Source organism: Carlito syrichta, unplaced genomic scaffold, assembly GCF_000164805.1.
Source record: "Carlito syrichta isolate Samal-C Ts95f unplaced genomic scaffold, Tarsius_syrichta-2.0.1 Scaffold315198, whole genome shotgun sequence".
NCBI lineage: Eukaryota > Metazoa > Chordata > Mammalia > Primates > Tarsiidae > Carlito > Carlito syrichta.
Genome location: NW_007259294.1, coordinates 695,775 through 723,531, shown reverse-complemented (window position 1 = coordinate 723,531; position 27,757 = coordinate 695,775). Strand labels below are relative to the sequence as shown.

Here is a 27,757-nt window from a genome sequence, read left to right as displayed (position 1 = left end):
TAGAAAGTGAAGGCCAGGAGGTCCCCTGCAACATCTGTCTGAACTACCTGAAAGCTACTGGACTATGAGTGTTGCAGGAAGCGAGGGCAAAGATGTTTGTCATGAAAATCCCAGGTCCTGACCCCTTCTGCTCAGCCCCAAACTGCAGAGGAAACCTCTAATAGTCAGGCAAGCCAGGAGAGCTTTATAAGTCCTGGCAAGAATTCTGAAATCAGACCCGGCCAGCATGTGTTCTTGAATATCAGAACAGACACTATATTTACCCTGAAAGGCTTTTAGTGCAACTGAGAGCTATAAATAACCATTAGGGCCCAAGCAAGTGGCCTTAACACATGGATTTTCTTCTAAAAATGCAGACCCATTTTAATTAAGTTTGTAATTAACCTTTGGGGAGGGCAGGGCCCCTGGATTCGGTTTGTTTTCAGAGACACCGTGAGTAATTTCCTATTTGTTAAACATTTGGGGATTAGCACGCTCACGGGGTGTTCAGCTAGGAAGCATGCACAGAGCCCAGCTCCCTGGAGAGGAGGCTCCGGGTTTAAAGTGAATGCATCCTGCAGCCTTGAGCCTCTCCCTGCCCTGGGTGCCCCGACCAGGCTCTCTTTGCAGGGCCAACCCTCTTTTACCCTGCTGTCCCCCAGAACAAGATGGGAGTTATGGCCGTGTTGATGCTGCCCTTGCTGCTCCTGGGAATCAGCGGTCTCCTCTTCATTTACCAAGAGGTGTCCAGGCTGTGGTCAAAATCAGCTGTGCAGAACAAAGTGGTGGTGATCACCGATGCCATCTCAGGACTGGGCAAGGGTAAGCACGCTTCGCTCCCACTTGTGCCCGTTTCTGCCTGAAGGACCGGTGGTGGCAGGGTGGTATGTGGGCAAACCTGCTAGGTGGGAAGGGGTCGGTCGTGTATTCTCTCCCGGCATCTGTCATTAACCAGCAAGTTTCCTCTATTTTTGAAGGTTATAGATTCGTTGCCTGAAACATGAGGGGGCTGGAATACCTGGGATTGCAAACTCACAGCCTAAGGGTCAAAATTAAGCTGCAGATGTGATTTGTGGTGCCTTCTTGGGGGTTCCAGAAATTTTGAAAGTGCAGAGCCCTTAGTTGGGGCAGTGTACTGGTTGTGAGCCCAGACCTAGGAGCAGGATTCAATTCCTGGCCCCAGTGCTGACCAGTTAGGCGCGTCACTTTGCTGCCTCAGATTTCTCATCTATAAAGCAGTGATACTAGCAGTCTCCACCTCACAATGCAGTTGTGACAAATAAATGAATTCATAGATAAATAGTACTTAGTGCAGTGCCTGGCACTGCAGTGGGTACCACTCAAGTGTTAGTAATGATGATAATGTACACAGTTAGGCAAAACGTGCAGACTCCAGGGTGCCACACACCCCACCAGTCCCTACTGTATGACACTTGGCCTGATTCTTTCAACCATTTCACACCCTGGCCTTGAAGGTACTTGTGCTTGCAACTCCTGAATTAGAAAGTCTCAGAGGGCCCCTGTGCTAATGGCATCTGTGACATGAGGGATAGTAATTGCCCTTAGGTTTGCAAGATTCTGACTCTTACCTTTCCAAATGACCAGTGTATCAGATGCCCAGGAAATATATTTCAGGAGCAAATTGACATTTTCAGAGGACTGTGGCCTAGTCTGTCATGACTACTGTCAGCATTCTTTTTTGACTATATTTCATTGACCTACCCAGAAAAGAAATGCAAATATGTTATATCATTTAGGGCAACTTTTGCTGTTGTGTTTATTATTTCAAATCAGGCATGGAACTTACACAGCCAAACGTGCATTAGTCACTCAACAAGTATCCATTGAGCCCCCTATGTCCTGAGCATTGCCCCTTCCTAAGAGTACCTCCGGGGAGGCTGGACTGTTGTGAGAACATTTGTAAACTCTCTGAGAATTTGCTCAGAGCCTGTTGCTCACCTGCTGGAGCATCCCAATGGGAGCTGATCCACATGCTTTGAGGATGGTTTAGATTTCAATGGGTGATCGACTTGGGCCAATCGCATATGATAAGAAAACAAAGCACGAGGCAGATAGAATAAGCTCTCTATGTGGCCCCTACATGAGTCCCAGAAACAATTCCCAGAGAGAATACTTGCATTATTATAATCAGTATTCAAAGGGTGAAGGCATGGAAGACACAAACTCAAAACTACCTTATACAGGGCAAGCCAGGTCACACACATTTGTCAGTCAGACACTAGACAACAGGGACCAGTGTCTCCCTGGAGAACTGGAGTAGAGATGCCCACTTGAAGCCATTCAGAATTGAAGGCTTTGGGAAAATCTTGCTCTCCAGATAGAATGCGTTTGTCATGCTGCCAGACTGCCATGGGACCCTTGATATGGCTTCCACCCTGGAGCCTTCCGTGCCACCTTGATTGCTCCTCAGATGGTTCCTATGGGAGTGGCCTCTTAACTCCCGTGACCCCTTGCGTATGCATACCACCTTCAGCATTTTTCTCATACTAACATATCCGTGCGTTTCTCAGTCTACTGGATACAAGCTTCCCTGTGGTAAAGTCTGTGCCCTGTTCGCTCTGGTATCCCAACACCTAGGTCAATGCTTGGCATATAGTAACTACTCACAAAATGTTTATTTAATGGACAACCTCTAAAAGTGACATTTGGTTAGGGAAGATGCTTATTTAGATGTGTGTTCTTCTATATCTGTTTGGTGGCTTTCCAGTTGGATTTCAATATGGTTGGAGAATATGATTTTACTTATTTTAAATTTGTCAAGGCTTGTTTTATGGTCTATCTTGGTATGGGCTCTGTGAGTACTTGAAAAGAATGTGCATCTGCTGTTGTTGGGTGGAATGTTCTACAAATGTCGATCAGATCCTGTTGGTTGAGGGCATCGTTTCTTTCTTCTATAGTCTTGCTGAGTTTCTGTCTTATTTAGTAGAACTACAGTTCTATTGATGGCTGGATTCCTGAGAGATGCATATTTGTTTTAATAGTTCTTTAAAAAAACATCTCATTCAGTTTTAGTCACACATTGTACAAATCAGGTGCTCAGAAAATATCTCAGGAGCAAAATGACATTTTGCAGAGGACTGTGGCCTAGTCTGTCACGACTACTGTCAGTGTTCTTTTTTGCTCGATTTCACTGACCCACCCAGGAAAGAAATGCAAAGCAGAGAAAAATACAGTCCCAGTATTTAGCAGTAACTTGAGAAGCTGGGTGTGTGTGACCTGAAATAAACACCTCGCCTCCACTTGCTGCTGATGACAGTGATTCCGGGTTCCAACTGCAAGTCCAAGGCAAGAAAAAAAAATTAGGGGCACTGAGTGGGATGATACCAGCTGTGTAGCCACCACACAGCCTGGTGCCATGGAACCCACGTGAATCCTGTGGGTGGTGCAAGGAACAGTAAGGAACTCGGCATCCCATTGTCTCCCAGGGAAATCAGACAGACAGACAGAAGTCAGGACATCTAAACCTTCCCCCAGGCCCCACAATTGAGTCACGTTGGGAATTGTGTCAACTTGCACCCACTGGGTCTTCAACAACAGTGACAATCAAAATATCCAACCTCCAAACTTGAACTGTTTCGGAGAACACCTGCCGAATGTCAGTCCCTCCTGCCTATCATCACTTCTAAGATTCAGTTTCCCTCCTCTAAACATTTCTAAAATCAGGCTGATTGTCTTTCAATCAATGGCATATTACAATCTCCCCAGGCCATCTTTTAAAAAGTCATTCATCATCTCTGAATCAGGAGACATCTTATAGTCAATGGCATCTTTGATTTGATGAAATGTAGCAAGAAAGGCTCAATTTATGTTTATTTGATGAAAAAGAAAAAACCTGGTGCTGAAGTGCTTGACAGAAGATAAATGCTGAGCTGATCTGATAAAGAATAAAAATAAGGATACCTGGGTACACCTAAGGCCTGGCTTCAGCAGAAATGACTTACGGGGGGGAGCCCCCAAAATGGAATTATTTGGGGCGGCAGGCCCCTCATAGTACAGGCTTCCCCTGCTGGGTAAGTGTTCTAGGAACTCATTGGCATCACAGTACCAGCTAGCATTGTTGTGAGAGGCCGTGTTCAGCTTCGGTGAAAATTTTTTTGGAGATTCTTTCAACACATTTGCCCATTTCATGATGGGTGATTTACGAGCACACATGCCCACACCGTGCTGTGTGTTCAGAAGTTTATGACCTAAATGGCATGATCCCCATTCACCCGATCTCACCCCAATTTTGTTTTCCTGGATGAAAAAAGTCCTCAAAGGGAAACGTTTGCCAGTGTGGAAGAGATGAAACAAAAAATGGCAGATGCACTAAAGGGCATCAAAATGGATGAATTTGAAAACTGTTTTGAGCAGTGGAAAAAGCCTCTTATAGGCACGTTGCATCAAATGAAGAGTACTTTGAAGGTGACTGAAGGTTAAACATGTAAGAATAAATGCACAATTTTTAATAAATAAATTCCACGTTTTAGAAGTCCTTCCTCGTATTTTGGAGTTGTGCCTCTAGGCACCTCCAAGGCAGTGAGTGCACTATGGGCTCCAATCCTCCAGGCCCATGGTGAAGGCATAGCGTTGGTGAAGAAAGGAAACAGTGATGGGGAGCAGCACTCCTGACTCCCTCTCCTAACAAGGCCGGGGCCAGAGAGATTTGGTCCAGCTCCTAATCGGAGGCCCCTCCCCTATCCCAGTGTCCAGCTTGTAAATACACCACGAGAGGCTAGGAGTGTTTGGGTAGAAAACAGCACACCCCCAGCGTGCTCCTTTTTCAGCAGTGGGCAGTGGCCAAGAGCAGCCCGTTGTGAAATACAAGTGACCACCAACCTGGACGTCAGGTCCCTTAGGTTCACGTCCTGGCTTCACCACTCACCATCTGTGGGACTCTGGGTGATTCATTTCAGTTCACTGAACCTCACTTTTCTGATTTGTCAAATCCAACCATCATGGCTGCCTCCCACCCAGCATGGCTGCTACCGTCACACAGAATGCCAGCCTAAACACTGAAAGGCTAGGTTTTCTGCCTCCCAACGAAATTTCTTTAGGTGAATTATGTTATTGTAAAAGCCACATAAATTACAAAGAATTTTTTAAGTAAAAAGAAAATAAAACATACCTAGAACCCCCCCCACACACACACTTGGAAATATTCTGTATGAATACATCATTCTTTCAAGGTTGTTGTTGTGTCTTTTTGTTTATTTGTCTGGGTTTTTTTTTTTTTGAGTAGGTATCTCACTCTGTCACCCAGGCTGGAGTGTAGTGGCATGCTCATGGCCACCGCAGCCACAACCTGCTGAGTTCAGGTGATCCTTCCACTTCAGCCTTTCAAGTAACTAGAATTATAGGTGTGTGCCACCACACCCGGCTAATTTTTCAATTTACTGTAGAGACAAGATCTCACCATGTTGTCCAGGCCGGTCTAGAACCCATGGACTCAGGCAGTCCTCTTACCTCTGCCTTCCAAAATGCTGGAATTACATGCGTGAGCTACCGAGTCCAGCTGAACACGTTATTCTATTTTCTTTTAGCAGCTTTACGATGCTATATGCTTTAGCAGTTGTGAGTAAAGTGTCCTTGTGAGATAGCCAACTTCAAATTTATGCAGAGGAGAAAGTCCTTCCTCTGCAGCTTGAGGAAAAAAAACAAACAAAACAGGTAGTCTCCTAACTTTCCTTATTACTAAAATATTTGGTCATGATGGGTATTGATTCAGAAATTGGGATGCCCAGTCTAACATTTAATAAACATGCCATTGTCACTGAAGTTTAACTTTATTTACCCTCTCAGCTCCGACCCCCAGTGAGGGCAAATTGCAGGGCAGCTTCCTGCTGATTCTGACCCTTCTGGGGGCTAAGGTGTGGGAAGGAGAGATAGCAGAGCAACAAAAACTCTCATCCGACTGTCAGTGTTACAAGATGGCTTCAAGCTTCACGGGCCTGGTTCATGTTTGAAACTGAGTCTGAATCCTTCCCCTGTGGGCACTTTTGTGGGTCCTTCAGAGGCCTCCCTGGGAATATTCACTAGCACGTTTGTGACGTGGGGTCATAGGGCTTTCTTCTCTTCTCGTTCAATTCCCCCTGAGCACCTGGTTTTAGGACAGTCTACTTCACACAGACCCCTCTCTTTTGAGACTCACTGGCCTTCTAAGAGATTCCCTTGGGCAGATTTTGGAAGGGTGTCCAGCCATCTCATAGCCTGCCCCTGGCCACTGTGCCGTGACTTCCTTGGCACTGCAGGCTGATGCCTATGGAGCACCCTCAGCTTTCCTTTCTTCTGTCCACAGGACATCGGTTGGGCTCAGGCTCTTGCCCAGGGGATTTCTCAGATGTGACATAGATATCAGGCCAGGCTCCCAACTGCAGGGAACCACGCTGCTCACCTGGTCCCACTGGCCCCTTTCCTCTAAGATGGGAGGAATGAGAAAACACGGCCCTAGCCTTGACCCATGGGCAGAAACTCACGTAACTTTCTCTCCAGAAAAATCCTCCTTCAGAGTCCCATCTTACTTCTCTTCCTCGATCCATTTGTGTTCTATTTGTGGGTAAAGAGAGTTGAACTTCGTTAAAAAGGGTTTTGATATTTCCTTTGAAAATCTGCATCTTAGCCAGGCTTGGTGGCTCAGCCTATAATCCTGTGCTTTGGGAGGCTGAGGCCCAAATGTTTCATTTAGTGTCTGTCCAGTATCCTGGTTTGTATTCCCAGAAGTGAATATATAGAACAATGACTAAGTTATGAAATCAAACCATCACATTTGAAATCAAATTCTGGCTCCACCACTTACTAGCTGTGTGACGTTGGGTAAATCACTTAACCTCTCAGGATTTCTCTTCCTCATTGGTAAAATGAGGATAATTAGTCTACTTCAGCCGGGCTCGGTGGCTCAGCCTGTAATCCCACGCCTTTGGGAGGCTGAGGCTAGTGGATTGCCTGAGCCTGCGGGTTCGACCCGCCTGGGCAACTTGGCGAGACCGCATCTCTACAATAAATCAAAAAATTAGCTGGGCGTGGTAGCGTGCGCCTGTAGTTCCAGCTACTTGGAAGGTTGAGACAGAAGGATCGCCGGAGCCCAGTAGGTCGAGGCTGCAGTGGCCGGGAGCAACAGAGTGAGACTCCAACTCAAAAAAAAAAAAAAAAAAATCTGCATCTTGGTCTGGCATTTGACTTTGGAATTTTATATCTATTTGATCTTAGTACCTCAGTTAAACTTGGAATTCAATCTCTTGTTATATATAGATATGTTATATATAAATAGGATTTACCATCCTATTTTATACATAAACACATGCGCGCGCACACACACACACACACACACACACACACACACACACAAACACTGTCCGGTGTTACAGCATCGTATTCAACACACTGTTTTGACTTTTTTTTTTTTTGAAACTTGCTCAATCGTAAACTTCTTTCCATGTCAGTAGACCCATTTCTGCACCTTTTTTTTTTTTTTTTTTTGAGTTGGAGTCTCACTCTGTCGCCCAGACTGGAGTGCAGTGTCAACCTCTGGGCCACCGCAGCCTCTACCTGCTGGGCTCCGGCAATCCTTCCGCCTCAGCCTTCCAAGTAGCTGGAACTACAGGCATGCGCTACCACGCCTGGCTAATTTTTAGAGATGAGGTCTCGCCAAGTTATTTTTAAGGGCTTCAAAATTTCCTATGTATAATTCACTGATCTCCTGCTATATTGGACATTTACAATGAACTCCAACTCTTTATTGTTATAAATGGGACTGAGATAAACAACATTATAACTATATCTATGCACATATCCTTAACTACCTCCTTAGAAAATACCTATAAATGAAATTACTGAGTCAAAGTCTTTACTTACTTGTCAAGTTTGTTTTCCAAAAGTCTGTAAGAATTTATACTGCATCAGCAGTGAATGTGTGACAAACTCCTTTTCTCCCATCTTGCCAAGACTGAGTATTTCCAATTCTATTTTTGATTGTCTGATAAATTAAAGTTAGTTTTATGTTTAATCTGTACTACTTTATTATTGATATTGACTCCTGTACCCTGTATATTAGCTCTGGGTACTTCCTTTATGAATCATTTACTCATCTCCTTAGACAATTTGTTTATTAGGGTCTTTATCTTTTTTTTCTTATTGATTTGTAAGAATTCTTTGTGTATCAAATAAATTAACTCTTTTCTGACATATACATTATAAACACTTTTTCTCAATTTGTCTTGCTCTTTATGTTTTTTGTTTTTGTTGTATGGTTTTTTTTTTAGAAGGGTGAAGTCTATAAATCATTTCTGCTTTATGTCATTTCTTCCTCCATTGCATGTTCAGAAGTTCTTGCCCTAACACAGAGTATATATTCATCTCTACTGTCATCTAGTTCTTTTACTGTTTTCATATTCAGTATATTTTGGTATAATGCATCTAGCCTTTCCCCCTCCCAAACAGATATCCAAATACCACTTTTTAAATAATATATTATTTTCCCACTGATTCAATATGCTAACTTTATCATTTACTAATTCTCAACAATACCTGACTCTATTTCCGTGAATATTTCTGTCTAGACTTGAACTGCTAATTCTCTGCTTGAATTTCTGTAGCTTTACAAAGTATTTTAATAACTAATTGCTTTTCAAAGTATTTTTTGCTTTCCTTCATAATTAGTATTCCAATTAAAGTGTGCGAATGATGCCATGTGAAGTTTAGAACCTTTCTGTTATTTTCCAAAACCTGTTGGGATCTTGATTTACAGCATCAAATTAACCTGGAAACAAAATGACATCTTTATTGCATTTTGCAATCCAGACTCATCACGGACAGCCCCTTTCTCAATAAAAACCCTACATGGAGAGAAATCTCCCATTTTCTGCAGTCCTAACAACTCAAGGTGACATTGTTCACACAGTTACTTCTGGATTCGGGTATCCCTCAGTCTGCAGACTGACCACAGCGTGTTTCCTCCCAGCTCTCTTGGTTATGCCCAGTACACCTGTTTTTAGGCCTCACTAAGACCTCTCGCCCCCCAGAGCCTTCTATGTGTCTTGTCTATCTGCCCTTTCTGCCTTCACTCCTGCTCCCACCTGGCTTAGACGTCACAGTCCAGCACGTCAATTGCTCTCTCTCCAACACCACAATTCCTCTGCCCACGACGCCCACTTATCAAATCCCAGCCAACTGTCCTGTCTAGATGGTTTCTTCTTTCCATCTGCATCAGGTTTCTTAGCCCTGCAGGAGAAAATCGCACAACACTGAGATCACTTTGAGCCATTGCACTCAGGATATCCAGCCTCCAGTGGGCACCCAGTGCTGTACGGCTATCCTGGTGTCCCTGGTCAGTCTGGGTCCACCACTTTTGGGTGTAAAATGGGACAGTAGTAGGTATCACCCTAGAATAGGTGCTGTTGGCACTTCTCCCTGATCCCTGTTATTGGCCAGTTCATCCATTCCCCAGGTGCTATGAGTGTCAGCTGCAGAGAGCTGGCAGAGGCCCTCCTTCCCAGAGACTTGTCATCTGCCAGGGAGCATTGTCTTCCCCAAAAGCTACACAGCCTATGCAACCACCCCCAAAGGGCAGCCCACAGTCAGTGGTTGATGGACCTGGGTGTGCAAAGGCCTATGCTCTTGCCTCCAGGTGGGACAGCTCAACAACAGAGTCCAGACTCCAGAATCCTCCTTGGTTCAAGTCAAGGCTAGACTTTACCTGAGACCATATCTTCGCCTGGTACTTACTCCATGTCCTCATTCCCTGATAGGCTGTGTTCAAAGAGCGTTCCTTCAGTAAATCCTGACCCTCTGAATCCTTGTCTCAGATCTGCTCAATCTAAGATACTATCCCGTTAGGTCACTATGAGACTTAGATGAACTAACATATAAGTCTCTTTCAACAGTTCCTAGAATAAGTAAACTCTCAAAATAGGTAAGCTTTTATTGCTTTTACATATCAGTATTATTGCTACAAAAGAATTCTGTGTCTACCTGCCAATGCTCATTTGAGAAAGTTCTATATTGGGTGAGTCAGGAATTAGCCTGGAGGAAAATTAATTAGACCAGAAAGCAAATTCATTTTTCATTTTCTTTTCTTATAAAAAGAGCCCTGGCTGAGATAGCTATCCCCAGAGAGAATGTAGAGGAAATTAGTGACATTTGGTCTGAAAAAACCTGGTGGCTACTTCTAATATCTTTAGATTGAGACAGCTCGAAGGCTGTGGTCTTGGAGGGCCAGGTGGATAAGGTCATCTTTCTGTTTAGAATAAGGAGAATTTCCAGTAATCAGAATTTTCCAACAAAGGAGGGGCCATTTCACCCCACTGTGAGATCCCATTCAAAGGAAGCAACCAAGCTGATACTGGAGATGACAAAGAAAAATTCAGCTCCAGAAGGGGATTGAATGAAATAACCTCTAAAGTACTTCGGGGTGCTAAGGTTTTTGCATTCTTTGAATTCTTAAGTTCCTAAAAGGGAGAGGCTTACTGTCAGTGGTTCCGCCCACACAGTGTGTCCGGCCCTGCTTCCTTCTTCCCCACAGAGTGTGCGCGGGTGTTCCACACAGGTGGGGCCAGGCTGGTGCTGTGTGGAAAGAACTGGGAGAGACTAGAGAACCTTTATGATGCCTTGATCAGCGTAGCAGACCCCAGCAAGGTAAGGCCTTCCAATATCCGGCACGGGTAACTCCTGGGCACCCTCAGATTCCATGGATTGTTGAGGACCAGCTCTTGAGCCAAGTGGAGAAAATCTGATAGTTGCTCTGGGGGATGTGAGACAATGAATCCAGTGACCTTGACATGGGCCTGTCTGCCAGCCACAAGGGGTGGGCTCATTTTGACCACTCCCCTTGACAAAAACGTGTTCTCTTGCCACTGACACACACTTTGATTCTGTTTAAGTCAGACTCACAGGGATTCGAAAGGCTGGGAAAGTCAGGGGTAGGGGCTGTGACTACAAACATGATGCAGTTTATTTTTTTTTAATATATCAAATGATATCTCCTTTAAAGAAATCAGGGAAAGGATACAGCCTCCCAAGGAGTCTTCCAGAAAGTGAACACTTCGGTTTTCAAAGCATTTCTGGAGCATGGTATAGGGAATGGCCTTCAGAGTTGCCTTCGGGATTTTTTTTTTTTGAGTCGGAGTCTCACTCTGTCATCCAGATTGGAGCACAGTGACATGCTCATGACCACTGCAGCCTGGGCCTGCTGGGCTTAGGTGATCCTTCTGCTTCAGCCTTCCAAGTAGCTGGAACTACAGCCGTGCACTATCACGCTGGCTAATTTTTCTTGATTTATTGTAGAGATCAGGTCTCACCAAGTTGCCCAGGCTGGTCTCGAACCCCTGGGCTCAGGCAATCCTCTCACCTCAGCCTCCCAAAGTGCTGGGATTATAGGCATGAACCACTGTGCCCAGCCTTGCCTTCAGGATTAAAACAAAAGCAAAAACAAAAAAACTTTACCCTTGAGTTTGGATTTGGTGTTTGAAAACAGTCAAAAGTAACTCCAAGCTAAGTCTGATATTTTAGGAGATAGATCAAATGGAACAACATAGAATTCTCCAAAGTGTGTTTCTTGGAATGTTATTAGGCATTGGGCAAAAAATGAGGTTCTGCAGTCAATCATTTGGGAAACACTGAGACAAGCAAGTTGTCTGTTTTCTTTACTGCAGGACTTTTCAGAGCCTTTGCTATGCTAATGAACACTGTGGATCTTCAAGAAGAACTTAGAGAATAGTTTGTGTTTCCCAAACAAATTTGACCAGGGAAGCTTCTCTCTCAGGAGCATATCTCAAGACTAGTGTTTGTCACACACTGGGATTGCATTTATCTCTTGATATCATCAATTTTCCCATCATCCTACCAACTCCCTCTAGAACAATATAGTCTTGTTGACAGCAAGTGTCTGACTGAACAGTGCCTGGCACATAGTAGGTGCTCCCAAAATATTGTGTTGAATGTATGATTTTGGTCAAAAACAAAATGTGACTACAAGTTACTGTGATGGATTTTCTTGCTGCTTGTAAGCCATTTGAAAAGCATTTCCAGGCCGGGCTCGGTGACTCAGCCTGTAATCCCGGCACTTTAGAAGCCCAAGGCAAGTGGATTGCCTGAGCCCAGGGATTCGAGATGCGCCCCGGCAACTTGGCAAGACCTCGTCTCTACAATAAATAAAAAACCAGTCTGGTGTGGTCGTGCGCTCCTGTAGTTCCGGCTACTTGGAAGACCGAGGCAGAAGGATCACCGGAGCCCAGCAGGTCGAGGCTGTGGTGACTGGGAGCAGCCACTGCACTCCAGTCTGGGTGACAGAGTGAGACTTCAACTCAAAAAAAAAAAAGGAAAAGAAAAGGGGCCTGGAAATGTTAAAAGTAAACATGTCACCACTGAAATCAGTGTACAGTCTCTGAAGGGGACCACTGTGAAGGGTGATATTCTTTTGGATTTATCAGCTATGAAACTTTGGCCAAAAATTTAGGCGTATTACTGCATATCTGTGTTTGGATTTGTTGTCACTGTTACCCTGGTCCTCAAGAATGGATTCTTTTTCAGTCTTCTTCATCTCAGAGTCATTTCTGCTTCTTCCTCTTTATTTTTTAAAATCATTCCATGATCTTTGAATTTCAAAAGGGGGTGTCTTTTAGATTGAGGGCCCCCAAAGTAGCCAGAGGGAGGAGATCTCACACATGCCCTGACTCTCTCATTGGTTCAGCAGACATTCACCCCAAAGCTGGTCCTGTTGGACCTCTCAGACATCAGCTGTGTCCCGGATGTGGCAAAAGAAGTTCTAGATTGCTACGGCTGCGTGGACATCCTCCTCAACAACGCCAGCATGAAGGTGAAGGGGCCTGCCCATAAGACTTCTCTGGAGATGGACAAAAAGATCATGGACGCCAATTACTTTGGGCCCATCACATTGACCAAAGGTCTCGTGAGTTTGACTTTTCCATAGGTATCTAGGTCACTGAATGCTAGGGAGGGCTCTGTTACATAACCAGACCATCATCCAATTCTGGATGGAATCCCCCAAGTCCCTCAGAAGAATCCTTACTTGTTTGGTAAACGTTTTTAACATTCCCACTATATGTGCTAATGAAGGAAAGGGAGGTTAGGTGGTATCTTACTGTATATTTCAACCGCCCTCTCTGTGAGACTCCCCTCTTCCCACCAAAGCTCTGCCCTTTGCCACTCTCTTCTTACTCCTATCCATGGCCTCCCTCCAATACAACATCTCGGGCCATTGTCTTATCCTTTGCATGTATTTTGCAATATCAACCTTGAAGTTGATCTGCTCCTAACTGTGACAGTTGGTCAAAGGTAGAGATTCTATCCTCAGAAATAAAGAAGAAAAAGGGTTTATCCCCAGACTACAAGAGACCCAGTATTCTGCCAACCCCTTCAAAGAAACAGGGAAGACAGGAGGATGTCTCTTTTGAAAGAGTAAAGTGGAGGTTCCTATGTGGACCTGTTTGAGTGTGATAGAAGACACCCAGGTGGAGATTTCTCACCACTAAGTTCAAATGCAGGTCTGAAGTCTGGGATGTCAAGGCTAAAGATGACTACGGAGTTGAATCAAACGTTGAAGCCCTTCTCCTCCAAAAATATAAAAGTTTCTCAAAGCAGAAGCTCAAGGGAGAATGTCAGCATGGAGAACACCTCCATTTAGGGAGTGGGATGCTCCAGAGGAAGCTGAGAAGGCGTGATCTCAGAGCAGCCTTCTCTGTAGCCAGTTTCATGCTAAGAGCCTGCACCATGTGGATTCTGAGTCCTAGGACAAACGAAGGGAAAGAAGCATTTGGGGCAGAAAGACAACTTCCCAGAGCTTCTAGAATGGGGCCCCAGAGATAACAGTGTCCTCCAGTCCAGTCCCTGAGGACACACCAAACAGGCCAGCAGAGGTGTGTCATTCTGTCAACCTTTGACAGTGAGTGTTCACTGATACCAAAATAAAGAACAAAGAAAGTGGAGTGGAAATGGCCACGACTGGGCTGCCCTCCTGATTGAACTTCTAACTAGCTAAGGGATCTGCCTGACTACTAGCTGTAGGCCTCAGTTTGCCGATCTGACACGAAAGGGCTGGTTTAATGGACTATTCTGAAAGTCGAGTCTTTAAGTGACATCTTTTTATTTTTTTTACTATATTCCCATTCCACCTGTACTATTATTTACTTCATATCTGTTTCTAAATTTCCTCATTCTTAAATTCACCTTAGGAGGAAATCTTTGTAATACCAATATAAATTTAAAACCCCTTTCACTCTCAATCAATAGAAGGCAACCTGAAAACTAAACTAGGGAAGTTCTCCCAAGAGAGCCTGAGAACTTCAGAATCTTCCCTCTTTTTGTTAAAAGATTAGCACATGCAAGGGAGCCATTAAAACCAACATGAGACATTTTGAGGCAATCAGATGATTGAAAAGGGAATACCTTTCTAACTGTTGAAATCAGTGTCACCAAATGCACTTGGTGGGTCATTTAAAATCACCCAGCAATTCACCAGGTAAGTCCAACCCACTCTTTGGAAATATGAGATAAATGATTGCCAGGGTCCATTTCATCTCTGCCATCTTGCAACATATTGACCTCGGAGTAAGCAGAGCCATGCATGATTGGGGGCATGGGGAAGGAATCTTCCTGCTGCTGCCTGACTCGCTTTGGATTTTTAGCCATGACTCATTGTGTTTTCCAGCCCTGCTTCCCAACATGATCTCACGGAGAACAGGCCAAATTGTGTTAGTGAATAACATCCAAGGGAAGTTTGGAATCCCATTCCGTACGGCTTGTAAGTTGCTAAGATAAAACTGTTTTGTCTTCTGCTATATGTCTTCTATTATAAGAACTGTTATGTCTAAGACTGGGCATATGGTTCATGGGGGAGGGGGTTCAGGGATGAGACCATCTGCTGGGTTTTCTTTCATCCCTACGGTTCCTGTTTTGTGAGCACCTGTGGCATGCAAGTCACTATGGGAGATGCTGAGACATAAAAGATGAGGCTCCTTTCCCCAAGCAGCTCATAGTCTCACAGGTGGGCAGGCGGAACATGACAATGCCAGATGAAGGTCACACTCCTGACACAAAGGCAACAGTTTAGCTAAAATGCTCCTTCCTCCATAAAGACTCCCCTTGAAGGACAGGAAAGATTACAATTGGGAAAGAGAAGGATGGATGCACATCACAAAATGAGAGAGGAATGCAGATGTTCTGAGGAAGGAAGGAAGAGAAAGGGGCAGAATTCCAGGAGAGGGGCAGCTCCAAAGGTGAGAGTCCTTTAAAAAGTTCAAGGATGTCTGGGTGTATGAAGAGGGATGCACCCCCCCAACCGGAATTTATTTATAAAACTTGTGTATTTTTACATGTTTAGACTTCAGTCACCTTCAAAGTACTCTCCGTTTGATGCAATCGAGACACTTTTTCCACTGCTCAAAACAGTGTTCTGAACTCATTAATTTTGATGCTGTTTAGAGCTTCTGCCTTATTTTACCTCTTCCACATCAGCAAAGCATTTCTCCTCGAGGACTTTTTTCATCAGGGGAAACAAAAAAAAAGGTCACTTTGGATGAGATCAGGTGAATAGGGAGGGTGGGGCACAGGGACATGCCATTTTTGATTAAAAAACTGCTGAATCTGGGTATTGTTTGCCACAACTCGGGATATTTCTCCCAAAAATCATAATACAACCTTCTCAAAACTTCCAGACAAAAATCTTGGTTGACCATTTGATCCAGAGGAACAGATTCCAAGTGTATTACAAGGGGCCCACCCTCCAGAAGATAATCCCAGGGTTTTCTGGGGAGTGCCCCCTCATAAGTTCATGGGATCTGGTTGAAAAAATTCTGGAGGCATTCCCACCTCCCATAAGGTAGATTCTGGAAGGGCAAGAGACGTGGCATATTTATTTCTTCATGGACCACAGTACCAGAATTTCAATGTTTTATGGATAGAAGGGAAATAGGGAGAAAGAGAGGGGGGAAAATGGGTAAGTTTATTAGTTTGCTCATGCTGCCATAACAAAATAGCACAGGCTGGGGGGCTTACACAACAGCAATTTCTTTTTCTCACGGTTTTGTAGTCTGGAAGTCCAAGATCAAGGTGTCACCAGGGTTGGTTTCCTCTGAGACCTCTCCCTTGGCTTACAGATAGCCACCTACATGCTGTGTCCTCACATGGTCTTTCCTCTGCGCACATGTATGTCTGATGTCGCTCTGTGTCCAAATTCCGTCTTTCTATAAGGACACCAGATTGGAGTAGGGCCTAGCTTAATGGCCTCATTTTAATCACCTCTTTCAACACCCTGTGTCTAAAGATAGTCACATTCTGAGGTTCTGGGTATTAATTAGGTCTTCAGCATATAAATCGAGAGGGCACACAATTCAACCCACAGCACCCCTCCCCCCCAGTAGTGTTTTATCTTCCTTTTTCCATTTGCACTCATTAGTGTAAGCCTGTGGTTCTATAAGACTGTGATGTAAGAAAAGTTGATTACCATTTAATAGTCTCAATAGAATGGCTTAGGTCAGTGGGCACCACCAACCCTCAGGGTCATTGAGGGACACAGCATCACGCCAAATCTTTGCACTGACACCATCTTTCACATGGTCAAAACTGGGTACCCGTCTCTTTTGGGTTCTGGCTGGCAAGAAGAGGAAAGAGTATGGAGGAGGCATGCCCAAGGTCTACAGGCCAGGAGGAAGCACACATGGGCTCTGCTCACGTCCTAGGAGAACTCAGTAACACCTAACTGCAAGGGTCTTGGGACATGCAGTTCCTCTGGGAGCACAGGAAGAAGAGAAGAGAGGAGTTTGGTTCACAAGCCACATCCCTTTGCCACATCCCACATCTTTGCCACATCCCTCATTTTCTCCTCTTCCCCAGCCCGCTTAGGAATCTCACCACTGCTCCTTGTACCTTTAAACTTTCCACATGTGTTATTTTCAGGAGCTGGATGACTTTTCCCCTTCCTTGCCCAATGCCTTTAATCATTCAGTGAACAGTGTTCCAGTGTGTAAAACCAGGTGCTGGGGACACAGACAGAGGTGACGTGACATGGTAAGGTGTAGGCATGGCTCTGGGCCCTCTGGTCATCAACCCACGTGGGATAAATGCACCAGTTTCCTTGGAGTATTTGCAAAACCCAGCTTCAGGGGCTTAGAATCCTCACAAGACTGTCTCCGCCCCCATTAGCTGTGGCCTGGCTTCTCTGCAGCTGACGAATTAAGGGGTGCAGAATTTCCCACGTAAATGTCAGAATTGAAACAATGCCACCCTGGACCGGCCCCAGGTTCTCTTCTTCCTTCTAGTCTAGCTTTGGACGGATGCATGGGAGTGACCTGGGGTCTGCTGACCACAGGGGTGAGTCTCTTTCAACTACCCAAAGGAAATGCAATGTCTCTGCATGCAACAACATAGTTCTCTTACCATCAGCCCTGCTGGGGAGACTGGGGGCTCTATGGCTCAAAATCAGACATGTAGGCTTGGAGGAGTCACATCATGCCATGTACCCTTCCTGTTGCAGGCACACCCACCCCTCCTGCACTAACCACGCCTCATGGAAGTCACCTGCCTGTGTGTCTTCCCTGCTACAGAACTAAGGGCTTCGTGAGGCTAGAGCTGACTCTGTCCCAACTCTCGGTCCCCAGTTTCTCATCCAAGGTCTCCTCCACCCCCTTGCGGGGGCTTCATGGTTGACGACTGAAGGAATCAACATGCTGGTAGATGAACTAACAACAAGCCGATAGCCTTTTTTTGGGTAACACTCGTATGTACTGAGATATAATTCACATACCATACACTTCATCCTTTAAAAGCATACAACTCAGTAGCTTTTAGTACATTCACAGAAATGTACATTTATCATCACAATTTTAGAACATTGTCATTGCGCCCAAAAGAAAACTCCCCACTCCTTAGCCATCGCCCTACAATTCTTCTACACCCACCTCCAGCTCTAGGCAATTCCTAATCTACTTTCTGTTTCTATACATTTACCTAATCTGGACACTTCATATAAGTGGAATCATATTGTGTCTGGCTTTTTCCCTTAGCGTAATGTCTTCCAGGTCCATCCATGTTGTAGCATGTGTCAGTACTACATTCCGCCTTACAGCTGACTGATATTCCATTGTGTGGATACACCATATTTTGTTGATCTGTTCATCAACTGGCACACATTTGAGTTGGTTCTGCTTTTTGGCCATTGTGAACAATGCTGCTATAAATATTCATGTACAAGTTTTTACATGGACATGTGTTTTCATTTCTCTTGGATATATACCCAGGAGAGGAATTGCTGGGTTACATGACAACGCTTTGTTTAACAGTTTGAAGAATATGCCAGGTTGTTTTCCAAAGTGGCTGCACCATTTTACATCCCCACCAGCAATGCACAAGGATTCCATTTTCTCCACTCCTTGCCAACAGTTATTATCTATCTTTTTTATTCTAGCCTTCTTAGTAGTGTGAAGAGGTATCCCATTTGTGGTTTTGATTTATATTTGCCTGTTGGCTATGGTAGTCTTTTTTATGTAGATAAAATTGGGTTCACCATGAACCAAGACAGGAGGCCTGGATTCTAAGTTGAGACACAGACACCTTTGACTGTGCAACTGGGTGCTCTTTCCATAACCTCTCTGAGCTTCTTGACTTCATTATTCACAAAGTGGGCATAATAGCCCCTTTGTCTCTTTTCATTCAATAGATGAAGTAAACAGTGAGTCTTCCCACAGGTGCTGAGAGGATCGCATAAAATGATGTATACAAATCCATTATATAAACCATGGCAGGGCCTCCTGGGGGCACAGACTGAAGCAGGCACCCAACTGGTTTTGATTTGGCTAGCATCGTGGAAATTTATTTGTTTATTTATTTGAAGTGTATTATTAATTATTTCATATTTAATTATTTGAATTTGGCCACTTCAATAAAAAGCAGAATTTCCAGCTTTTCCTGAACAGTCTGGCACCACAGTGTCCACCTCCCCACAGCAACAGCCGGCTGAAGCCAAGTGATGACCCTATGTCTGTGCAGAGCCTGGGCTTTCCCGCTCTCCATGCTCCCCCAGCCAGCTTCTCAACTTGAATTCTCACGGTGCTCACCACACTTCGGGACCTTGATGAAAACCAGAGAGATCATGAAAATATAATATATCAAAGCCTTCCTGAGGGCCAGGCAACGTGTGACGTGACACAATGTGCCTGGTTATATTATGCCCATGTATGGGCAAAGAACCCAAGACCACAGCACCTGTATTCAAACCCAGCACAGTAAGGGGCTGATGGTTTTCGAAGAGTTGTCTGGAAGTGGGCACGGAAGGAGAGGAACATAGGGACAGCCAGCTCCTCAGGCTGAGAGAACCAGGAAAGGGGTCTGGTGGTAGGCATCTGGGCATGGTGGTGGGGACCACGGCATGTCCACCTTCTGCCTCCCTCTGCCCCCAATTGACACCCCTGAGATGTAAAGTTGGGTTCACCACACTCTCAATGTGGCTTTAACTTCCCAAAGCTTTGAAAAATGTCCACTCTGCTCTTTTTTGAATTCCTGGAATGATTTTTGTTTATCTAACCCAAGGTGTCCATGATTCTAACTGAATTTGGTGAGTAGATAACATGGACAGGTTCTACAAGGAAAAGGGGGGCAGGAAGCAAGAGGGGATATCTGTGCTCCAGGCTCATCACAGTCACCGTCTGGCCCTGAAACTGGGGCAAGTCTTTTGGGTATCAGCCTTCCTGGGAAAGAACAGGAATTCATGCTTGTGCTAGGTATTATATATATATGTTTTCTCATTTGATCTTTACAATAACTTGGCAAGGGATATAGTATCCCCATTTTAATGATCAGAAAACTGAGCTTCAAAGAGGTAAAGTAAGGTCACACCAAGGGCAAGTGGCTAAATGAATTCAGTCCTAGTTCTGTCTAATTCTAGCACTTTCTGTCTCATCTATAAAGTGAGGGGTGGAGTTTGCAGGCCCCTTCCAGCTTTGAGTTTATAGGAATGTGCATGTCATGCCCCCCCACCTTTTTTGAGTTGGAGTCTCACTCTGTTGCCCAGGCTGTAGTGCAGTGGCACATTCACAGCTACTGCAGCCTCGACCTGCTGAGCTAAGGTGATCCTTCCACCTCAGTCTTCCAAGTAGCTGGAACTACAGGTGTGTACCACCATGCCTGGCTGATCTTTTGATTTACTGTAGAGATGAGATCTTGCCAAGTTGCCCAGGCTGGTCTTGAACTCCCAGAGCTCAGGCAATCCTCTCACCTCAGCGTCCCAATGCTGAGATTACAGGCATGAGCCACTGCGCCCAACTGGCTGTCTTGTCTCCAATGTGCTTGCTGGGAAGCAGGACCGGGGGCCTGCGCATGTCCACCTTCAGCTGCCCTCTCTTCCAGATGCTGCCTCCAAGCATGCCGCACTAGGCTTCTTTGACTGTCTCCGAGCTGAAGTGGAGGAATATGACGTTGTTGTCAGCACCGTAAGCCCAACCTTTATCCGGTCATACCACGTCTATCCAGAGCAAGGAAACTGGGAAGCCTCTATCTGGAAATGTGAGATTTCAGGGAAGCTAAGTGCTCACGGGACGTGGGCTGGAACAGTCTGGTTTCGTTGGTGGGGGTGAATGACTTTCAGGAGGGACATTCCTGAGGCAAGGGTCTGGGGGTGGTGGAGCCTCTGCAACTAGCGAACAGCAGGGTGGAGACCCCAAAACTTTGGGCCTGAGGCACCAACAGAGAGAATCTAGCCTGCAACCCACAAACCACGCTCTGGCTGAGCTCAGTCGCTCAGCTTGCTGTATGACCTCGCCAAGTGACTGCCTGTCTCTGGGTCTGTCTCCCCTGTGTAACAGCCAGGTGTTGGTCATTAACCTTTCTGCTCCCCTTTTCCCAATGAGGCAGCACAGAATGGAGTCTAAGCGTCTAAAGCCAGACCCCCAGCACTGCAAACTTACCTCTGCCATACATGGTGGCTGAACATGTGCAAGGATCATAATCGCTCTGTGCCTCAATTTCCCCTTTTAAAAATGAGGGAAAATAGCAACGCCTACCTCAAAGAATTGTGAGCAAACTGAAGGTTCTGGAACAGCAATCAACCTGTAGTGAGTGCTCTATAAATACACCCAATTATTATCACCGTTCTAGAATCTGCTAACCGTACAAATGCTACACCTTGCTCAGGGCTCTAGGTCTATTTTAAGGGACCAAGATGAACCAAGGTGGGGGACAGGCCAAGTGGTTTCAGAAGGCTCTTGACTAGCACAGCTCCCCAATAACGATACACAACAGCCCCTTAATCCATCTGGCACCTTATTTCCTAAGTTCTTTCACATCGTTTCATGACCACCCTGAGATGTTATCAGGGCAGGAAGCCAGACTTATTTTACAAATGAAGACGCAGAAGCTCAGGGGGGTAAAGCATCTGTCCCCAGGTGCTGTGTCTGCTATGGCAGAGTGGGCCTTGAACCCGTGACTCCGGGCATGGCCCATGCTTCCCTTGTCTCAGGGTATGCACGGGGTTCTGACGGGCTTGCTCCCCACTGAGGCCACAACTCCCTGCCCTGCCTGGGGCCTCTCAGTCTTTTTCAGGAAGCTGGCCTATGGCGTGCACCCCGTGGAGGTGGCCGAGGAGGTGATGCGCACCGTGAGGCGGAAGAAGCAGGAGGTCTTCATGGCCAACCCCATTCCCAAGGCCGCCGTGTATGTCCGCACCTTCTTCCCGGAGTTCTTTTTTGCCGTGGTAGCCTGTGGGGTGAAGGAGAAGCTGAATGTTCCAGAGGAAGGTTAACAAATGGGCTACCCTTATGGGAATAAAGGTTTTTCTGGCAGGTGCTGGCTCTCCTGTACTGTCCTCAGCACTGGGGGCCCCACGCACACCACACCCTTCACTTGTCTGAAGTCTCCCTGTGGGAGAGGGTCACAGTGAGGATGGCTGGGAGCCAGCCAGTGCCTCAGGGTGTGTCCCGCTCAACATTGCCAGGGCACACTTCCAGAAGCTTCCCTACTCTGTAGGGTGACAACTCAGCAGAAAAACAGGAACCGTAATTCTTCCAATCCCCACATGCATACACAATGTGGCTGCTGGCCAGCTCAGCAGTACACTCAGAAAGCCAACCATGTCATTTTGTACAAGCCTACCTGGACACGTCAACCTCCACCAGCAGGAGCAGGACCTGATGACCCTCAGGGACAGCGCTGCCCTGCTGACCTTTCTGCAAGGATGGAAACATCCTATAATCAGCATGGTCCAATGTGACAGCCAGTTGCCACATGTGGCTACTGAGTACTGGAAACGTGCCCCCCTCCCACCCCGAGCATCTGAGAAACTGAGTTTTTTTTGTATTGTTTAATGGTAATTAATTTAAACATAAAAACACGTGTCTAGCAGCTTCAGCACTGGCAGTGCCAGAGAACCAGCCCCTGCCTGGAGACTGATGTCACTGGCCTGAGGGGAGCCCAGGCACAGCTGAGCTGGATTTTCAGATTCTCTGTTGATGCTAACAAATGTTGAGACTCTCTGCTCCAGGTATCCACTTCATTTCAGTCTTTTCTTACATTCTCAAATAAAGCAAAATGCATCTAAAACCACTATCCTCTCCTTGTAGGTGAGCTGGTCACATAGTCCCCTTTTTCTTATACAAAACTGTAAATGATTCTTGGGCCCTCAGAAAGTGTAGAATACTTTTGTGCATTGACTCAAACTTTTCTAAAATTTATAGATGAATGAGGGCAAAAATTTCTTCCTTGAACCTACGTCATTTTATACAATCAACATATATAAGGTACACATATGTGCATACATAAATCTTAATTTAAAAAGCAAAATGCGGCCAGGCTCATTGGCTCAGTCTGTAATCCCAGCACTTTGGGGGGCCGAAGCAAGTGGATTGCCTGAGCCCATGGTTCGAGACCAGCCCAGGCCACTTGGCAAGACCTCGTCTCTACAATAATAATAATAATAATAATAATAATAATAATTAACCAGGTGTGGTAGCACGCGCCTGCAGTTCCGGCTACCTGGAAGTCTGAGTTGGAAGGATCACTGGAGCCCAGCAGGTTGACTCTGGGGTGGCCGTGAGTGTGCCATTGCACTCCAGCCTGGGCAACAGAGTGAGACTCCAACTCAAAAAAATAAAAAGCAAAATGCCCATGATCCTGTGATCACCCAGAGCCCACTCCACCCCAGGGCAAGGATGATGGTTCCATCTTGCAGCTGTGGGAGGCAGGATGTTAGGTCAGAATTTAGTAGAGTCAGCAAAGTAGCAGGTGTGGCAGGCCTGGAGTTAGCAAAGGAACTTTCTTTTAAGAAGTTTTATTGTTCTTGTAGGGAGCACTATAGGGATGCTCAAGCCAGAGCCAACAGAGGTTGGCTAGGGAACTTCAGGACCACAATAGCAGCAGGTAAGTGACTGAGACTTGATTGGCGGCCAGAGAGTAGGGATGGCAGCTTTGGGACAGGAGGGCCTGGAGCCACTATCCCTCCTTGGCCATAACCCCGACTCAGGTTGTAGGGTATTGACTGACTCACTTTAGGGCTCTGCCTGTCAGGTAAGTTCCAGACCAAGAACTTGGGATGAGGGATTGGCCCTTTGGGGGTGTAGGGGCAAGAAGGGACTATGTCTAAAGTATCCACGCTGGTATCGAGAGCTACATTCTGGGAGAGCGAGGTCTCTGAGGTAGGGGGGATGACAGCAGACACCTGGGATTCCCCAAAAGGAGCCACATGGAGCAGAGGACCAGGAAGAAGGACTCTCCAGTGTAGGTAAGTCTGATCCACAGTTGTCTTGCCAGCTGGTCAAGGGTGCCCAGAGCAGAGGGAGGCCAGAGACTTGCAGGTGGACCTAGCACGTCTAACTGGCGGGTACCCTGTGCGCCCTGCAGTTAAATCTCCTGTCCATGGGCTTTGGACTGCCTCCAGTTTAATGTTCCCTACTGCTTTCAAATATTCCTGTGTTCACTCAGGCCCTGCCACTCTCTTGAGATGGGGTATCTCACCGGTCTAGTAAATGAAAACCCATCATGTTGAAACGTAGGGAGGGAAAAATTTCATGCAATATAAGAAATGGACACCAGGTGACACTGTAGCGTCAATCTATTTTACAGCTAACCTCACCACTAAACCACCCAGAGCACTGCAGTAATTACACACAATTACATTCACAGTCTCCAGTAAGTATTCTCTTCCACAATTCCATTAGGCCTTCACATCAACCTCAATTCATTGGGAGGGCTGACAAATCCATTCTCACAGATGAGAAAAACAAGGGTGATCGTGCTCTATGAGATATGGCCCCTCTGGGCAGAATGAGGACAGATTGAAGATTGTTAGTCCGAGACACAGAAGGACTGGATTCTAGGTGCCAGGACTGTCCCAATCATGGAGTGACTGCCCCAAGGCACTGCAGAGCTTGAAGCAGCCTTCACATCTCACGTTGAGAGAGATAAAAGTGGTTTTCCTCCCACCCACCCCCCTTCAATTTTAAAAATTGGGAGATGGGAAAGCAAAAAGAAGCAGAGAAAAAAAAAACCAACAACAATTACAAACCCTGATCATCCCTGTTAATATCTAGGCCCTAAGACCAGAATGTTTACAGAGCACATTGCTTGGTGCCTCAGGGGCCACCCAAGGTGTGGCTGCAAGACCACACAGACAAAGAAACTCAAGCCACACTCTCTGCCCCTTCAGATCCTGTGACCACTTTATCTCAGTGGCCCAAGAGGCTGGTGTTTGTGGGCTGCTTCAATGGGCTCCCTCATGTGTTGGCTACTGGTTAGGCTCAGCCATTGGGAATTGGCTGGCAGGCGGAAAAGTGAGGCTATGGCATTCAGTCCCCCAGCCCTCTCCCTGCCAGGGTACAGGGGCTTGATTGCAACTGTCACTGAAGGCCATGGCTCCTGTCAGGCCAGTGTCCCCTTGAGTTACCCTCGGGAGGTCCCTCCTTCCCTTTGGGCCTAGGGGTGTTCATGGCACCTGGCTGTTACTAGCCCTGGGTCGTGCTTCTCCATCCTTGGTTGGTTTTCTGTAACCCTGACCACACCTCTGTAACTAGCACCTTTGTGAAACTCTCCTTGATGACCTCTTGTGATAGTGATGTGGCAGAAAGGGGGGTTGGTAGCAGTTAAAGGTATTTCCTTTAGAAACGCAAGCTGCAAGATTTAAAGACCCCAGGCAAATGGTTTACAACCCTGCAGTTCCTGAAAACCATTTCTTCTTTAAAAAATCTGATTTTGCTGAGTACAACCTTGTAAGATTCCAAAGGAAATATGTAATCACTCAACACAACCCCCTCCCTTACCTAAACAAGGGTATAAGACCCCACTTCTCCCATTCTGGGGGGCTTGATTTGGACGCATTAGCCCCTCGAGCCCACTGGGACGCCAGCGTAATAAAGTGCCACTTCCTATAATAGTCTCGGTGTCACGATCTCTCTGTCTTCCCGCTACAATAGGTTGAATTGTGTCCCTCAAATAAAAGATAATCTGGTGCCCTAACCCCCAGTACACTCAAAATAGAGTTGTTGCTGATGTAATGAATTAATGTGAGGTGACACTGCAGTATGGTGGACCCCAATCCAATGTGACCAGTGTCCTTAAAGAAGGGGGTTATGTGAAGATAGACACAGGAAGAACACCAAGTGAAGACAAAGGCGAGATTGGAGGGGCTGCAAGCCACAGGGCACCAAAGACTGCCAGTCAACCACCTCAAGTCTGGAACAGGCAGGGATGTGTTCTTTCCAAAGGTCTCAGGGGGCGTAGGACCCTGCCAACACCTTGACTTCAGACGTCTAGCCTCCAGGACTGTGAGACAATGCATTCTGTGGTCTCAAGTCACTCAGTTTGTGCAATTTCTTCCAAAAGCCCTAGAAAACTAATACGCCCCAGCTGTTTCCTGCCTGGACCTTTGACTGACGTAGCCGATACCAAAAAGAAATGTGTGAGACTCCCTTGGGAAAATTCAAGAACCAGAGGAAACGAGGTGGGGGGATGACAGCAGACACCTGGGATTCCCCAAAAGGAGCCACATAGAGCAGTGGACCAGGAAGAAGGACTCTCCAAGGTAGGTAAGTCTGATCCACAGTTGTCTTGCCAGCTGGCCAAGGGCACCCAGAGCAGCCGGAGGCCAGAGACTCGCAGGTGGACCTAGCAAGTCTAACTGGCAGGCACCACATGCCAGTTCCTTCAAGGAGACACAAGCAGCCTTCTAGGTTCACTTCCTGAGTCCCAAGACACAACTGGTTCTACAAGTCATCAGAGGACTAAGCCACTCCTAACTGAAGGGCCCTACTTGTTCCAGATTGGTAGTGGGAACTCCAGGCACCAACATGGAGCCCCTCTAGGGTTGAACTATTATGTCCACAATATTCCAAGCACATCTGTTCAGTGATATATGTCTGATCCACATCAGCAGAAGACTTGACTGTGAGGGCAGGGCTCACAAGACAAGCAAGCCTTCTGCAGATGGAAAACCAGAACCCCTGAGAGTCTGGTGTCCTGGAGGAGGATGGTCCAGTCAGTATGGCAGGCATGACCTGTGCAGGAGGAAGGACCCCCCCAGGTCAGTGGCAGCAGCCAAGGAAGATGCCTCAGTGGTCAGTTCTGCCTCCCTTGTTCTTCCTGGAAGTGAATGGTCTTCTCTGATTTGGGATCCCTCACAAGAGGGAGTCAATATGTTGGTGGAGATACACCGTGAGACAATCAATGTGAACTGTGGGCCACATGCCTGTCCTTGGTCTCACACTTGCTGTCACCCTCATTCCCATGCCAGAATGTGTAGGCCCTTATGAGTCAAACACTGTATCAGTTATGACTTTTGGGGTCAAGTGACAGGAACTCAACCCAAACATGTATCCACCCAAGTAGCTGGAAAATCTCATTTCAGGCACAGAGTCCGGCATCCAGGTGGTGCCACCAGGATTATTATTATTATTTTGCTTTTGTTTTTGCCATCTCCCGGCAACATATTCTACTGTGTGGGCTTCACTCTCAGAAACACTCACCATCATCATGACAAGATGGACACCAGTGACTCCAGGTACATGTCCTGGCTGCTCAGAAGCCACATAGAAACAAAACCCTCTTTCCCAATGGCTCAGACTAAAGCACCAACACCTCTGGGCATGTGGCCATCTTAAGATCACCATCACGTGTCTGATAGCTCAGGTGGGGGCCATGTACTCATTCTAGGGCAGGAGGGTGGGGCTACCATGCGTGAACAAGAGCAGAGTAGGGAAGGGGTCGTTTCCCAAGAGAAACCTAAGATGCTCTTAGGGCGAAGAAAGGAAAAGTAATATTTGACAAGCAAAACAGCCTTCTTTCAAAATGCTTATCCCTGGAGAAGGCAAGAGAACTAACGACCACTGAGAATCTACAACCCACCCGCCACCTTAATAGGGTCTTTCACTCATCTCCTTATTCGGTGTTCTCAGCAAGATAAGGCAGAGGCTCAGAAAACTGAGTCGGTAACTAAGTCAAAGTCACACAACTGGTCAACAGCAGAGCTGGGACTTGTGAGTGAAGATGACTCACAGACAATATGTTGGTCCTTTCCATGTTAGAATCGAGTGAGATTTCCACGTGGAGGGTCAGATCAGGCATCCTCTGCCTGGTGTGTGTCCCCTAGTCAGAAGTGGGACTGGGGAAGCTTTAGGTTGCTTGAAGCTATTTTATTCGCAAAGTTAAGTCAAGAAGCTTCCATCGGGAAGGCTGTGCTATGATGGGGGAGATTAGTCTGGGCTAGGTAGTTGGCGTCAAGGGGAATGTACAGGTATATAAACAATAGAGGAATCTGGAAGACTTAGACACTTTTGATGCTCTGTGACACAAAACC

The 27,757-nt window shown here is 46.2% G+C and overlaps 1 protein-coding gene across 2 annotated transcripts; it reads left to right on the top strand.

Annotated features, from left to right (window-relative positions):
- Positions 1–640: 640 nt before the first annotated feature.
- Positions 641–21,758, top strand: DHRS7C (dehydrogenase/reductase 7C). Of its 2 annotated transcripts, none has more exons than XM_008072468.2 (6): positions 641–801; positions 10,496–10,608; positions 12,665–12,875; positions 14,639–14,731; positions 20,329–20,484; positions 21,510–21,758. In XM_008072468.2, the coding sequence occupies exons 1-6, from the start codon at positions 648–650 to the stop codon at positions 21,716–21,718; spliced, it is 936 nt and encodes a 311-aa protein (XP_008070659.1). In that variant the 5' UTR covers positions 641–647; the 3' UTR covers positions 21,719–21,758. The 2 variants fall into 2 exon arrangements, with proteins under 2 accessions (XP_008070659.1, XP_008070658.1); XM_008072467.2 differs by having other exon boundaries at positions 12,662–12,875.
- Positions 21,759–27,757: the final 5,999 nt, after the last annotated feature.